This window comes from Coenobita brevimanus, chromosome 51, assembly GCF_032717465.1.
Source record: "Coenobita brevimanus isolate Jiangsu-jjx chromosome 51, ASM3271746v2, whole genome shotgun sequence".
Classification (NCBI taxonomy): Eukaryota; Metazoa; Arthropoda; class Malacostraca; order Decapoda; family Coenobitidae; genus Coenobita; species Coenobita brevimanus.
The window spans coordinates 814,641-827,773 of record NC_137004.1 but is presented as its reverse complement, the minus strand read 5'-3'; the positions used below and the strand labels follow the sequence as shown (position 1 = coordinate 827,773).

Sequence of the window (13,133 nt, the reverse complement as noted above, 5' to 3'; positions counted from 1 at the left end):
GGGAGGCTTTATATTGGTGTGTGTGTGTGTGTGTGTGTGTGTGTGTGTGTGTGTGTGTGTCCTTCTTGTAATCTCTAGTTTCGAATACGGAACTTAACACCCTCAAGCTTCTGTGACTCACTCTCGTTTCGTTTTGTTTATAAGGCTTCATCATGGTTCCATGCGTCAGTCTTGGTCACGTAATGGCGGCTCTCCATGCTGCTTGATCTCTGGCAGCCTTCCTCTTCAGTCCTTATCCCTAAGGTCACACTCTTTGACCTCGTCCCAGGTCTTTTTCGGTCTGCCTCTTCCAGCTGTACCCCCAACGTTTACACTTCTCACTCCGTACCCGCCTGTCATCCCCCATCCTCTCCACATGCCCAAAACATCTCAGTCTACCTCTCCCCATCACAACACCTCGCATTCAAGGACACACTGAAGAAAAGCGTTAGATGGCTCAAAACACCAGAGCTATCCACACCATGAGAAGGTTAATGGACACATAATTAACACTCATCTCCAGCCAACTGAGTCAAATCGTCTGGCATGACGTGGATTACAACGCTGAAGCCATCCAGATCATATATATATATTTTTCCCCAATGCAAATGTTGTTCCTGCGTCACAGCACCCAGGGTACATACGAGTGGAGCAGGTGACTTATTTACATCTCATGGTTCTCATTGGCTTACCTTGTTTTTGCAGAAGACGCTTGTTTGGCGTCAAGCACTTACAATGACGGTCTCCGCCAAATCGATGTGTTTTCATGGAACTTTTTTTTAAGCTGGTGCATCTGTAGGAGCAGCCCCGTCCGTCTGTCTTTCCTTAACAATTTACAATAACCACCTGCTTTACTCCCGTAGACTTTATTGACATTAGCAAAGAAACACCACACCACACCACACCACACCACATTACTCAGCACACCATACCACCCTCTCACACTACACTAGCCTGCACAAGATCCCTCTCCACACCACAGCACACCAAGGACATTAAATGAAGGGCCCTGAAGCTCCCACATCTCGTACTGTGTTGTTGCTGATAAACTTGGTACTGATGATCAACATGGTACATATTGCTGTATTTAAAATGTACAGTATTTTTATCAATCACCTTTACTCACTTAAGATTATAATTCCATCAGTAGAGTAGATATTAATGATATATTTTCCTCCCGAGTTGTTAAATGATAACTACAGGATGATAACATAATGCCTCTTATACCAACAGCAGTGAAAAACTTGTGGAGAAAAACTAATATATTATAAAGTGGATGCCTGAAACAGCCTCTGACGCGGATCAAGCGGTGTGGATCAGATAGTGTGGAGTGATGGGCGTGAGAGGTGAGCGTCGGGCCAGGTGTGTGGGTGAGGCAGTCGTGTGGGCCCGGCAGGAGGGGCCCCCGTCACCCTACACAACATGACCTGTGCCACACTGCCATGCCGCCCTCCACCACCACCACACACCCCACCACAGAACCCACCGACCCCGCCTGGCCACCCGCCTCGGCCCGGCAGGTGGCCACGGCGCTGGTGGCCTCGCTGCAGCAGGCCACCAGCTCCGCCAGGCTCCTGCTGCTGGGATGCTTCCAGTGCCACGCCCTGAAGCCGGGCTGCTGGCGGCGACAGGACGAGCAGGATGGCGCCTGGTTCGACTGTGATAAGGTGAGTCATGGACACACACACACGGGCTTACCATTATCGATACCACCTATTATCCTGTACCCCAGCAAAAAGTGGAGGGGATCCATGAATAAGAGTACGGAAGCTATAGCTATCAACAGAGGAGGCTACCCACAAAGTAACCATTAGTTGTAAAATAACATCCCCTCCCTCGCAAATGTATTTAGAGTCTGATGTAGTGGACCAGAAGTTCCCGTTAACCAAACTTCCAAAATGACAACTGCACATGCACCACTGATGACGTCACGCTGACGCTCCAACCACTCACCCTGTATCAGTCCTTTGTAAGATCGCAGGGTTAGGTCAAATTTCTTTATTTCCCATCCCTAACTGGAAGACATCACCCCTCCAGACATCCCAGAATTATTAATCTCGCCCAACTTAGCGTTTTAGCAAAGGTCTGACACAGAAGGGGCGTCCGCGACCTCATAACGTGACCTTATCAGATGCACACATTCAGACGTCATTTAGGAAATCCTGGTGTGAATAACTCGTGGTTTGCTACACTGGGATTAGAACAGAGCAGTAAAATCTATGGCAATCACACGCCGTGTTTCCCAGCCTCCCTCCCAGGCTGGTATGGACTCGTTCTACACGGTGATGCCTTTGTCTTCATTATTAATACTACCTAACATTTTTTTCTTTAGTTTGGAACAGACCTACAGTAGTGAAGAGGTTAATGAATGTTATATACAGCCGTTCAAGGTCAAGAAGCCCCCTAACACCGAATCAAAGCGTTTAGCAGTAGCAAGAATATAATAAAAAGTGTCATCGTCCTGAAAGGGTTAAGGGAAATTAGTCACTGTGGCGGTGACTTCACTGCCTTTGTGCCCCTTAGCGATACAGACTCCAGGCTTTGCGTCAGTGCCCCTACAGCAGTGAGGGACTTCATTGAGCCTCCACACAACTGCAGGTGAAGCGTGTAAGCCAATACTGAGCCTTTCATCAAGCCCTGCTCGGCCACTTGAGGACAGTGGCTTCTCTCAGCGTCGCCCACTATACTCTGCTTGATGATCTAATCCATCCCAGCCAGCGAGCACCAGATACCTTCCCTTCATTTACATTTCAGCTTCACACTCTGATTCCGTCAGTACAATGCAGCCGGCCTGCTTGGGCTGCATCACCCCCTGCACCAGCGGCAGCCCTGACCAGCCACATACCCTGTCCTTGTTAAGCAGCAGGTCATCGCACTTGTACATGTACACCCACAGAATGCTAATACCTAATATGTGGTAGGTAGGGTACCCACCATCCACTCAGTCGGTGCTGCAATACTATCATGTGACTCTACACTGTGTGACACGTCATGTGGTTTCCCGTAGCCCCCCCCACAAAAAAAAATAATAATGATAATAATATTACGTTGGGTGGTAACCATAGTCGACAAAAGAACGCCTGATGTTATCCTGGATTAAGTAGCTTCAACCGGATGTAGCTCATGAAGGTTAGATTCAAGCAGATGATGATCATTGCTTATAAAATGCCATCCGGCATGTGTCTGCAGTGGCTACTCCTCTTACGCGTCTTATATATATATATATATATATATATATATATATATATATATATATATATATATAAGAAATAGCTTTATGTAAATACTAGTAAAGTACATGTCATCCTTACATGTCACTTTTTGTTTCTTTTGTTATAACGTCCTCAGCAACTACAGAAACGAATATCTGTTAAAGTTCTATCACTACTTTTAAGGATGATTTGCCAGTTTCCCCCTAGTTTAAGAACCACTTCAGTGGAGAGAGATTTTGGGTGATATTCTTCGATTATACTGGAGGCTGCCTTAAGTCCGTGATTTTTAAAAATACTTTATTTTGAGGAAGTTCAGCATTATTCCAGAGTTTAGTAATATCTTGTGTTATTGTATTCTAATGTTGTATTAAGCCCTCCATCCTCAGGATGTATATTTTGGTATATTCCTAACTGTCAGTCCCCGACGATTTTAACTATATTAGAAGAGTTTCCTAGAAGTGAAGGTGCCAGTCATGGCTACAGTACAGTTAACCTTAAAAATCGAAAAGTATCTCCTAACATTAAGTGTTGTATGAAGACAGCAAGAATAAAGCAAAGATGACTTTGTTGACTTGAATCTGTTAGGAGAAGGTTCTTTGTTATGACATGTGTGCTAATTTATTGTGATGCTTTTTCCCACACAGCTGCAGGCGGAGCACCCGTATTGCTACGTCAACCCAGTGGCGCTCCACGAGGCTCCTCCCTCCTCTGCCGTCACGTCCCTACCCGGCCACGCCTCCCTCACGCAACACCCTTCACACGTGCACCACCCCTCCCTCACACAGCAGCCAACACGTACACACCACACCTCCCGTACACAGCAACCCACACGTGTACGCCATTCATCCCGTACACAACAGTCGTCACACACACAGCAACTCTCCCTCTCACAACCCTTATGCACTGACAACTCTTCACGCACAAAGCAGTCTCCTTGTTCCCGATATTCCCCTCGCACCCATTCACCTGTCCACACCCACGCGCCAGTCCACCATTCTGTCTCACCCAAGGCGCCAGGTCCTGTCCGTCGTCATCTCAAGTCCAGCAACCAGCATGATGTTCAGCCCAAAAATTCGTCTTCCAGCTCCAATCACTGTTTGCGAAGCCTCACCTCGTCCTCCAGTCTCGTCCACAAACACTCAGAGAAGCCTTTGGCGAATGGACGAGTCGATATTGGACGAGAAAACCATAATTTTTCTGCCTTGAACTCCGAGGTGGGACTAATGATCAAGGAGGACGTCGTGAGATACACCAACAGTGAGTTCAGGAGTCCCCTTGTGGAGTCGTTTGCTGCTAAACTCGAGGCTGACTTGAGGAAGCTAGAGTATGACCGTCAGAGAGCCGAGGGTGAGCTGGTGCGAATGCGTGGCCAAGGCGCTGATGATGATGATGATGATGATGATGAAGCTACGACTAAGGAACTGTATCGAGGTGATAGAGAGGTGGATGTCTTCAGGAATGGCAACTTGGAGACTACCTTTGGCTGTGTGGACTTCGAGGGTGAAGTGCAGTCCGAGTGTGAGGTGTGGGAGGCGACTGAGCTGGAGGACGCTTTTGAATGTTACAATATGGCCGCCTTCTACTCCTATGGCGGCACATTTACGGTGGGTCCTCGTGCCATCTGCCACTTACTCACTAACCACATTCGTCTCTTCCTTTGAGGTCCGTATTCTCGTTGGCTAAGCGATTTACTCTGCGTGTCACATTACAGTATAGCTGTCTTTGGTACTTGTATTGTTGTAATATCGATACAGATTGCTTTAATAACATACAAAAATTATCATCGCACCAGATACACGAATTATATTCTGAAATAACATGCTATAACGACTCCTGAGCCGACCAGAACACGGTTTTGAGCATGACTGAAGTAAAAGTACCTCCCTCACTTTCGCTCTTCCATATTTTATTGTTTTTATCTTGAGCTATTTACTACCTTCTGAGTTTTTCCTCTACTTTTTCTCCCTGTTGCATCTCTTCGGTGTACATTTTCTTCTAACTCCAATGTTTCTCATAGAAATAAAGGAGGAGTTTTTGTAGGCAGGACAAGTGTAACATCAGTCAGGCCGTTGTAGCCAGCACAGTGATGAACAAATACAGTTACGATGAAATCCCAGACGTAGCATCAAAGAGCAACACCCGCGCCTTACAATGGGTTTAAGGCCCAACCTTTGACCCTTCCCTCTGCTCTTGACTCCTGACTATCTGTTCGTACAAGAGTTTAAGTTGACCTTGCCCTGTGACCCTGACCTGTGACCAGTCATTCTGGATATAAAATGAGCTAATTCTTGGCTAACCTTAAACTCTTCCACCAAGTCTGGTCGAAACTGAATAAAAACGTTGACCTTGCCCTGTGACATTTACCTTTAACCAATATTTCTCTGAACTGAATCACTTCATCCTTTCTTGTCTCAACCCGTCCACCAAGTTCAGTCAAAATCAGAAAAAAAAAAAAAAACTTTGAACTGCTGTTGCCTTTGACCCATGACCTTGGGGTGGGGGGTAATTTTAATCACTTGGTACTCTGACGGGCGTCAATCATTTATGCCAAACTGGTGCAATTCCAGCCAAGATTATTCCATAATCATGACAGCAGACATACTGACAGACGCACCAAAAACCTCGAATTTTCCAGCACGGCAACTAATAGTTATTATTACATGAAGTGCAAGTAAGGGAGAGGACAAAATCATCCCTTTGCAAATGTTCTTCCTGCAGAAACGTGAAAGGATCTTAACTGTTAGTAAACCTGGATCATAAAACCACACTCAGCCTTCACTATCTTATACACTCTGCTTCAGTATAAACCTGCAGATATTACGCACTTCATATCGGCAACATTATAGTGACTGCCTTTCTCTCTTCTGATGCCATATACCAGGGAAGTAATCGTGAACGTTAACAGATTATTGGTGTATATTTATCTTATTTCATACCAGCCACTTACCCCGGTATATTACTGCATGAGAGACGTATAGTAAATGGCAAAATGTTAATGTGACACCTTGCCTTGAAATCGGATCCTTTATTGCATCTTGTTTCACTCACCAGCATGCTTCCTTCAGCTTGGTTTCCACCTGTGCTTTACTCTATCTTTCATCTTCCTACAGTACCACTAATGATGATGATGATGATGATGATGGTCATCATCATCATCATCATCATCATCAGCCTGAGTCCAAGGTCTAGTGAGATAGTGCCTGCGTCAGTCCACTGCAGGAGGAAGGCCTCTCTTATCGTTATCAGCACCCCTGACACATTGCTTGTTAGTCTATTGTATTCACTCCTAGGAAATCTCCAAATTTCATCTTTCCATCTTTTTTTTCTGCCTCTTCCTCACTCTCTCACTGAGTTGCCGCTCACTCAATCTGGCTGACCTGTTATCTGTTCCATGAATGACATGACCTGCCCACATCTACTTATGCTTCCTTATTGTAGGGATAATATCCTCTACTTTTGTCTGTTCCCTTACCCAGGAAGCTGTCTTTGTTACTCCATGTGACACCTATCATTATTCTTTCCCTTACTGCAAGAGCACCATTAAGTTTACGTTTTGAGGATCGTGTTAAACTCCAGGCTTCCCAATCCATTACTTACAATAGGAAGGGCATACTGTTTTTTTTTTTTTTTTTTTCATCTTTTGACATAGAGGCAGTCGTTTGTCCGTTCTGTAGTTACTTGATATATCAAAAGTTTTCCTTGCGATTCCTAGTTGTCGTTTGTTTTTGTAGTCAAGATGTGAAACTTTATGAAATGCGTGCCACAGTTGTGTGTGTGTGTGTGTGTGTGTATATATATATATATATATATATATATATATATATATATATATATATATATATATATATATATATATATATACATATATATATATATATATATATATATATATATATATATATATATATATATATATATATATATATATATATATATATATATATATATATATATTTTACACATTTCAGTTCCGCATCTCCTGTTTTACTGGAAGAGACCAAATATGTAAAACGGAACTTTCGTCTTTTTTGTAGTCTTTTAAAATCTATTCTCAGACACCCCTGCTCAGATCAACTATCATTTTCTTCTTGCTCTTCCCCTAAATCGTAGTAAAGATTGTCTCGTCAGCAGATCTAAGAACTCTTAATCAGTTACCGCTGAGGCCATCTCCCTGGCCATTGTAATCTAAGTGTCTGTCAGCGTCCTCTGTCATGACCTGAATAACATAACTTGGTCGAGATTGTGTTTTGTCTCTTTGTGATATTTTTAAAATATTCTTTTGGAGTTGTCTGATAACAGTGATGTCTTTTTAAGTATCTTCTGGTGCATTAACGCAAGTTTCTTTCCCTAGAAATGCTCTTATCACTGCAGCTGTTTGAACTGGGTCAAACGCTTTCTCAGAACCAATAACTGCCGTGCACAAAGGTTTTGTTTAGTCTGAAGTTTCCTCAGTTACTTCGTAGTACCTCTGTATTAGATTAAACTTCGGATAACAGGGCCGTAATTTCTGGGGAGGGCTAGGGGGCATAGTCCCCCCAGTGTTTTCTGAATATTAATTTGTCAAAACTTCAGCTAAGATTGATGGCTTATAAGGCTGAACTTGAAAATAGAAAGGAAGAAAAACTTTGGGTAGTTTTGTTGAAAATTCAAACAAATCTACGTGTGCTTGATTGAATATTTCTAAAGTTGATCCAAACTGATCATAAACTAAATTGCAGTTGTACTTAGATGTTGATTATTTTATAATTTCGAAAAGAATAAAGTCAGGGCGGTATATTTCAACCTGAATCCTACCTCAGGCGTGGTAAGGGTGCAACAGAGTGCAACAAAAATATAAAATGGCCAAATTATTAAACTGAGTCACAGTTTGAGTTGAAAGTTCAGACTGGCAAAAAGTGAAGCCTTTTATTTAAACACCCACCTTCATCATTAAACATACATGCCTCATTAAACATCAGCTTTTAGGTAGAATCAAACTGAAAAATATCGGATGGTCTGCAAACTTAAGCATTTCAATTTAATTTCAAGTTTGTAGTACGGAGTTATAGACATTTGGTCTAGCCCTCACAAAATTATGTTGAAACTTACAGGCCTGAATAACCTCACATATTTCTTATTTCACGCCAAGAACGTGAAAAATCTTCATTATGTCTTTCCCTAAAGTCTAACATGTTTTAACTAAATCTAAACAAATACTCAAGTAATTCCGTACACAAAGAATTAGTAAAGAAAAACGAATAAATATTGATTCTGGTGGGAAACTTGTCATTAGCCTTTAAAGGAAAGGAAACCACACCAGAGCTAAACGAAATTTGTCTGGGAGTAGCAAAAGTAAAATATCTTAAAGTTCTCACATCTTGGAATGATTAATAATGACAGCAAAAAATATAAAGCATATTTACTACTGTGCAGGAATATAAATCGTTCATCTCCGATAGTTCACACCATCAGTGGGATTTTAACGGCGGTTCTGTGCTTGGGTCGCTTCCCCTTTTTGCAGTCTGTCCACATCTTCAACCCCCCTTCCCAACATTACTGCCACCATCTGACATTTCCTTTTTTTTTGTCTCAGTTAATGCCGTTGTCTTTGTTGTTGTGATCCAAGGCTCATCTGGACGTGAACCCAATGAAATGCAAGTTGAAGCTTCCCATTCTCCTTTTAGGGGTACTGGAAGGTAGTTGAGGGACGTTTAGCTTACTGGGCACTGGAGTTGTTCTGTTTGGTGTCACACCCTGAAAACGTCGATATCCCACAGCTACTCATTTAAAACTGAAAGTAAAGGATTCTGCGTGAGTCGTTATCGTTCATTTCGTAACTCAAATTCATATAACAACTCGGTAGGACACAAAACAATTTGCATGAATTTTGAAACTGATTCTTGCTGTAAATTTTTGAAAGCAAGGCCGGGTGTCAGATACGACAATGCAGATCCTCACGATAGAGTGGAAAAAGCATCCTTATAGATACCCTTGATTCTGAATCACACACACACACACACACACACACACACACACACACACACACACACACACACACTGACATATAAACAAACACAAGAGTATTCATAAACACACAACATGTGCCATAAACACCATCACAGTCGTAAACCTCACCACATGGTAAGCGTCAGACACGTGAAAGTATTGTCATGAACTCCACCAGATAGTCATAAACAGCAGTACACGGCCATGACCATAAACTCCATCATATGGTTATATAACAGCAGCACATGGTCATATAACACCACCACATGGTCATAAAACACCACCACATGGTCATATAACACCACTACATGGTCATAAAACTCCACCACACGGTCATAAAACACCACTACATAGTAAAAAAAAAAAGCACATCATAATAAAACACCACCACATGCTCATAAAACATCACATGGTCATAAAACACCACCACACGGTCATAAAACACCACCACATGGTCATAAAACACCGCCACATGATCCTGGTGGCTAAAACGACATGGTCATGAAACACTTTCAGATGGTCCTAAACACCACCAACTGGTCATAAAACAGTACCTCATGCAGTCACTATAGCACACATCTTCGAAATCTTCTGAATTACAATTTCTTGTCACGAAACGCACCAAATCACACTCTTAACTTACACAGGTACCAGTAGTTAATATTGTTTTGCTTTACATTATCATATATAACTTGGTGAAAGAAACAAGTATGTGACTGCCAGAGACGGGAAACTCATCTGCAGACGTGACGAGCGACGGGCACTTGTAGGTTTTGGAATTGTAGTGTCAGTGAGAGGACAGATTAATGCACTGACTGGGAATGGAAGTCGAGTTTTTGATTATCAGCCTTTGATAACCAGGATGTGATTCATCCTTCGATTTGAGCAGAGACAGAATTTTAGTCATTGGAAATAGTTGTCTCTCTCTCTCTCTCTCTCTCTCTCTCTCTCTTGCTCAGGCCGTTTTCTTTTCCTCTGAGCCCTTGCCTTCCCTCTCGAACGACCTCGATCGACTGTTTGACTGACCCAAACCTGGTAGATGGACTTTAATATTAGTAAATGCAAAGTGCTAAACATTGGAAACAGAAATGAAAATGCCAGTTACACCAAGAACAGTATTCTACTTGATAATGTCAGTCGTGAAAAAGACTTAGGAATTATAATAACAAATGATCTTAAACCGAGTAAACAGTGTACGGAGGTTGTTAAGAAAGCCAAGAAATTAATCGGATTCATTGGTAGAGTGTTCGAATATAAATCAGATAATATCATCCTCACCTTATATATTTCTCTAGTTCTCCCACACTTGGAGTATTGTGTCCAGTTCTGGTCGCCTTATTATAAAGAAGAAAATTATTGAGAAACTTGAAAGATACAACGAAGGGTGACCAAAATGGTACCTAGATTGAGAAACAGACACTACGAGGAGCGTTTAAAAGCCCTGAATCTCTTTACCCTAACTAAACGCAGATTACGAGGAGATTTAATTCAAGTATTTAAAATATTCAAAAGACACGATAACATGGCTGTCGATAAATGCTCCGCAGTTGATCATTCGAATTATACTAGAGGCAATGGGCATGAAGCTAAACATTTATTCTTTAACGGAGTTGTAAATATATGAAACAAATTGCCCCCCAGTGTAGTAAACTGTGATAGAGTACTAACCTTTATAGGTCGTTTGGATAAGTATGTCTTCTAACCCCCAGATTAATATATCTACTCCTGAATAAAACACTTCCGTGTATTTTTTTTTCCAGATCCCGGAGGATGTAACACGCAGAACAACATTGATAAATACTGTTTACTTCCTTTTCAGGCATACTGTATAGTTTAAATTAAAATTTCCTTTTCCTCTTTAATATGAAATTTCCATGACAGTTTATCTATGATGCATGGGGATCCTTCTCACTGTTTCCTGCCGGCTTCGACTGTAGGGTTTGGTGGGTGGGGGGGGGGAGCCTTCCTGCTTTTCTATCTTTGTCCTCAACTGGTAAAATAGTTTTGTTAGTTACAACCTTCCCTATACCAAGCAGCCAAGAAAGGACCAACAGGTTTGTTGCTGTTTGCTTTCCTTTGTACTCCCACCCCCTTGATAATGCTCGCGCTTCCTCAGAGGTGTGCTCCCAGAATGAGATTCATTGGATTAAATGGTGAGAAAATGACTCTTAGATGAAACATTCATAGCAACCTAACCCACCATGCGTGGGCAGTATTGTACAGATATGGAACAATTACAAACATATAAGTTTGTAACTTAAAGGAATGCGCTCAGTCAACAATCCTCCAGACCACGAATCCCAACCGTTTTTCAGTTTTAGGTGCAACCAGTTTGGAGTAATTTGGAGTTAAATCCCACCTCTATCCCCTCTCCTTCCTTTCTTCCGACTTGCTGCAAACCTCACAACATTTTGGGTTATTTCCTTGTCTGTTGAATCTCAACCTTTTCCATATTCTTATCACTTCTCTTAGCCCCTTCATAAAGGCAGACATTTCAGCTATTTTATTTTAACACCTTCAGACTTACTGATGCAACTTAGTAGTGATCTCTTGTTCTCTAAGGGTTAATGACACCAGCTTAACGTAGTTATGTTGACTGCTCTTCAAAGCTCTAACATCATATAGTGTTTCTTAGGATTATTGGGAGTTTATATGTTCTTGGGTAAAAGAGCCAGACTGAGACAATTCTCCGTCACACATACCATTTCTTATAAATTAGCATTATTTCCATAATCTATACTGCTGTAACCATTTACTACCTCCCTATCTCCCACACTGCGTCTCTCATTCGGATAAATTACTTTCAGACTACCGACAAGTTTTCATCGAAGTCACGAGGAGAAAAATATGAAGAGGTGTTTCCAGTTACCTTCCACAACAACAACACTATCAAAGTCTTCAAGCCAGCTGCCGAGAGTGACAGTCCTCTATTGGTGACCTCCAAGGACCAGGGTACCATAGAAAACGAGTGTAAAATCGTAACAACCAAAGAAAATGACTCGGTATCGCAGGAGGAACTTAAATTGTTCATAAACTTTTGCATTGATATTGACAGTGCTGATGCATTGGGTATCCCTTGCCATGCAGACAGAAAAATATACAAAGTGCGTGACCGATTCATTCATTTTGGTAGTAAAAGCTTTAATAAGATGCTAATATACAATCTAGTCAAATCTGTAATGTCCGAGAGCAGAAGGCATTACTCCCATTCCCTACCGTCGAGTGAAAAATACCTATCCCGTATAGTACAAAGCCGAGTTATAGCCGTTTTGCAAGAAAAAAAGGACACAGGGCGTCTGAATCAGTCCGGACTACAAGTGTTTCGCAATAGTTCCCTCCTCAGTGCCACAGAGAACGAGTCTTACCAAAATCAGATTCAGGCCCGAAGGCTCGTGGACAGTGTAGTGGCCGCGGAGGTGAGAGCTGAAGACAAACAGTGGCATGATTTTAGCCGTGAGGAGGATGAGCTGAAAGAGGCTATAGCTACTGAAATATTTGATGATCTCATATGTGACACTACCGATTTCTTGACTCTGATCTTGACACGAAAGATGACAAAATAGGCTGTGCCCTATTAGCATCATCCTGTAGGAATACTGAAATGAGCAAACAAACCTGCTTTATATCGCAGTCAAATGATGTTTTCTGAAACTGTTTATGTGATTGTAATCCAGTAATGTAAAGTACTTTATACAGAAAGTAACTTATTTATGTTAAATATGCAAGTAAAGAAGCAGATTACTGTAATATACTGTACATGTACAATCAAGGATGCATTGAGATGCAAAGTAAATTGTATATTTGTGAAGACATTAATATAGACACATTATTAGAACGTTAATTCTGACTGTTTCTGTCTCCGTCATGTCCCATGGCATCCACTTAACAAATCTACAATAAGATGGAGGGAGGTAATTGGCAGAAAGTAAGCAAAGGAGAGGAAAATAATAAACTAAA

At 41.8% G+C, this 13,133-nt stretch overlaps 1 protein-coding gene across 1 annotated transcript; it reads left to right on the top strand.

Annotated features, from left to right (window-relative positions):
* Positions 1-1,421: 1,421 nt before the first annotated feature.
* On the top strand, positions 1,422-12,909 carry LOC145400279 (uncharacterized). The gene is made up of 3 exons (XM_080272837.1): positions 1,422-1,646; positions 3,836-4,795; positions 11,984-12,909. The coding sequence occupies exons 1-3, from the start codon at positions 1,422-1,424 to the stop codon at positions 12,737-12,739; spliced, it is 1,941 nt and encodes a 646-aa protein (XP_080128963.1). The 3' UTR covers positions 12,740-12,909.
* Positions 12,910-13,133: the final 224 nt, after the last annotated feature.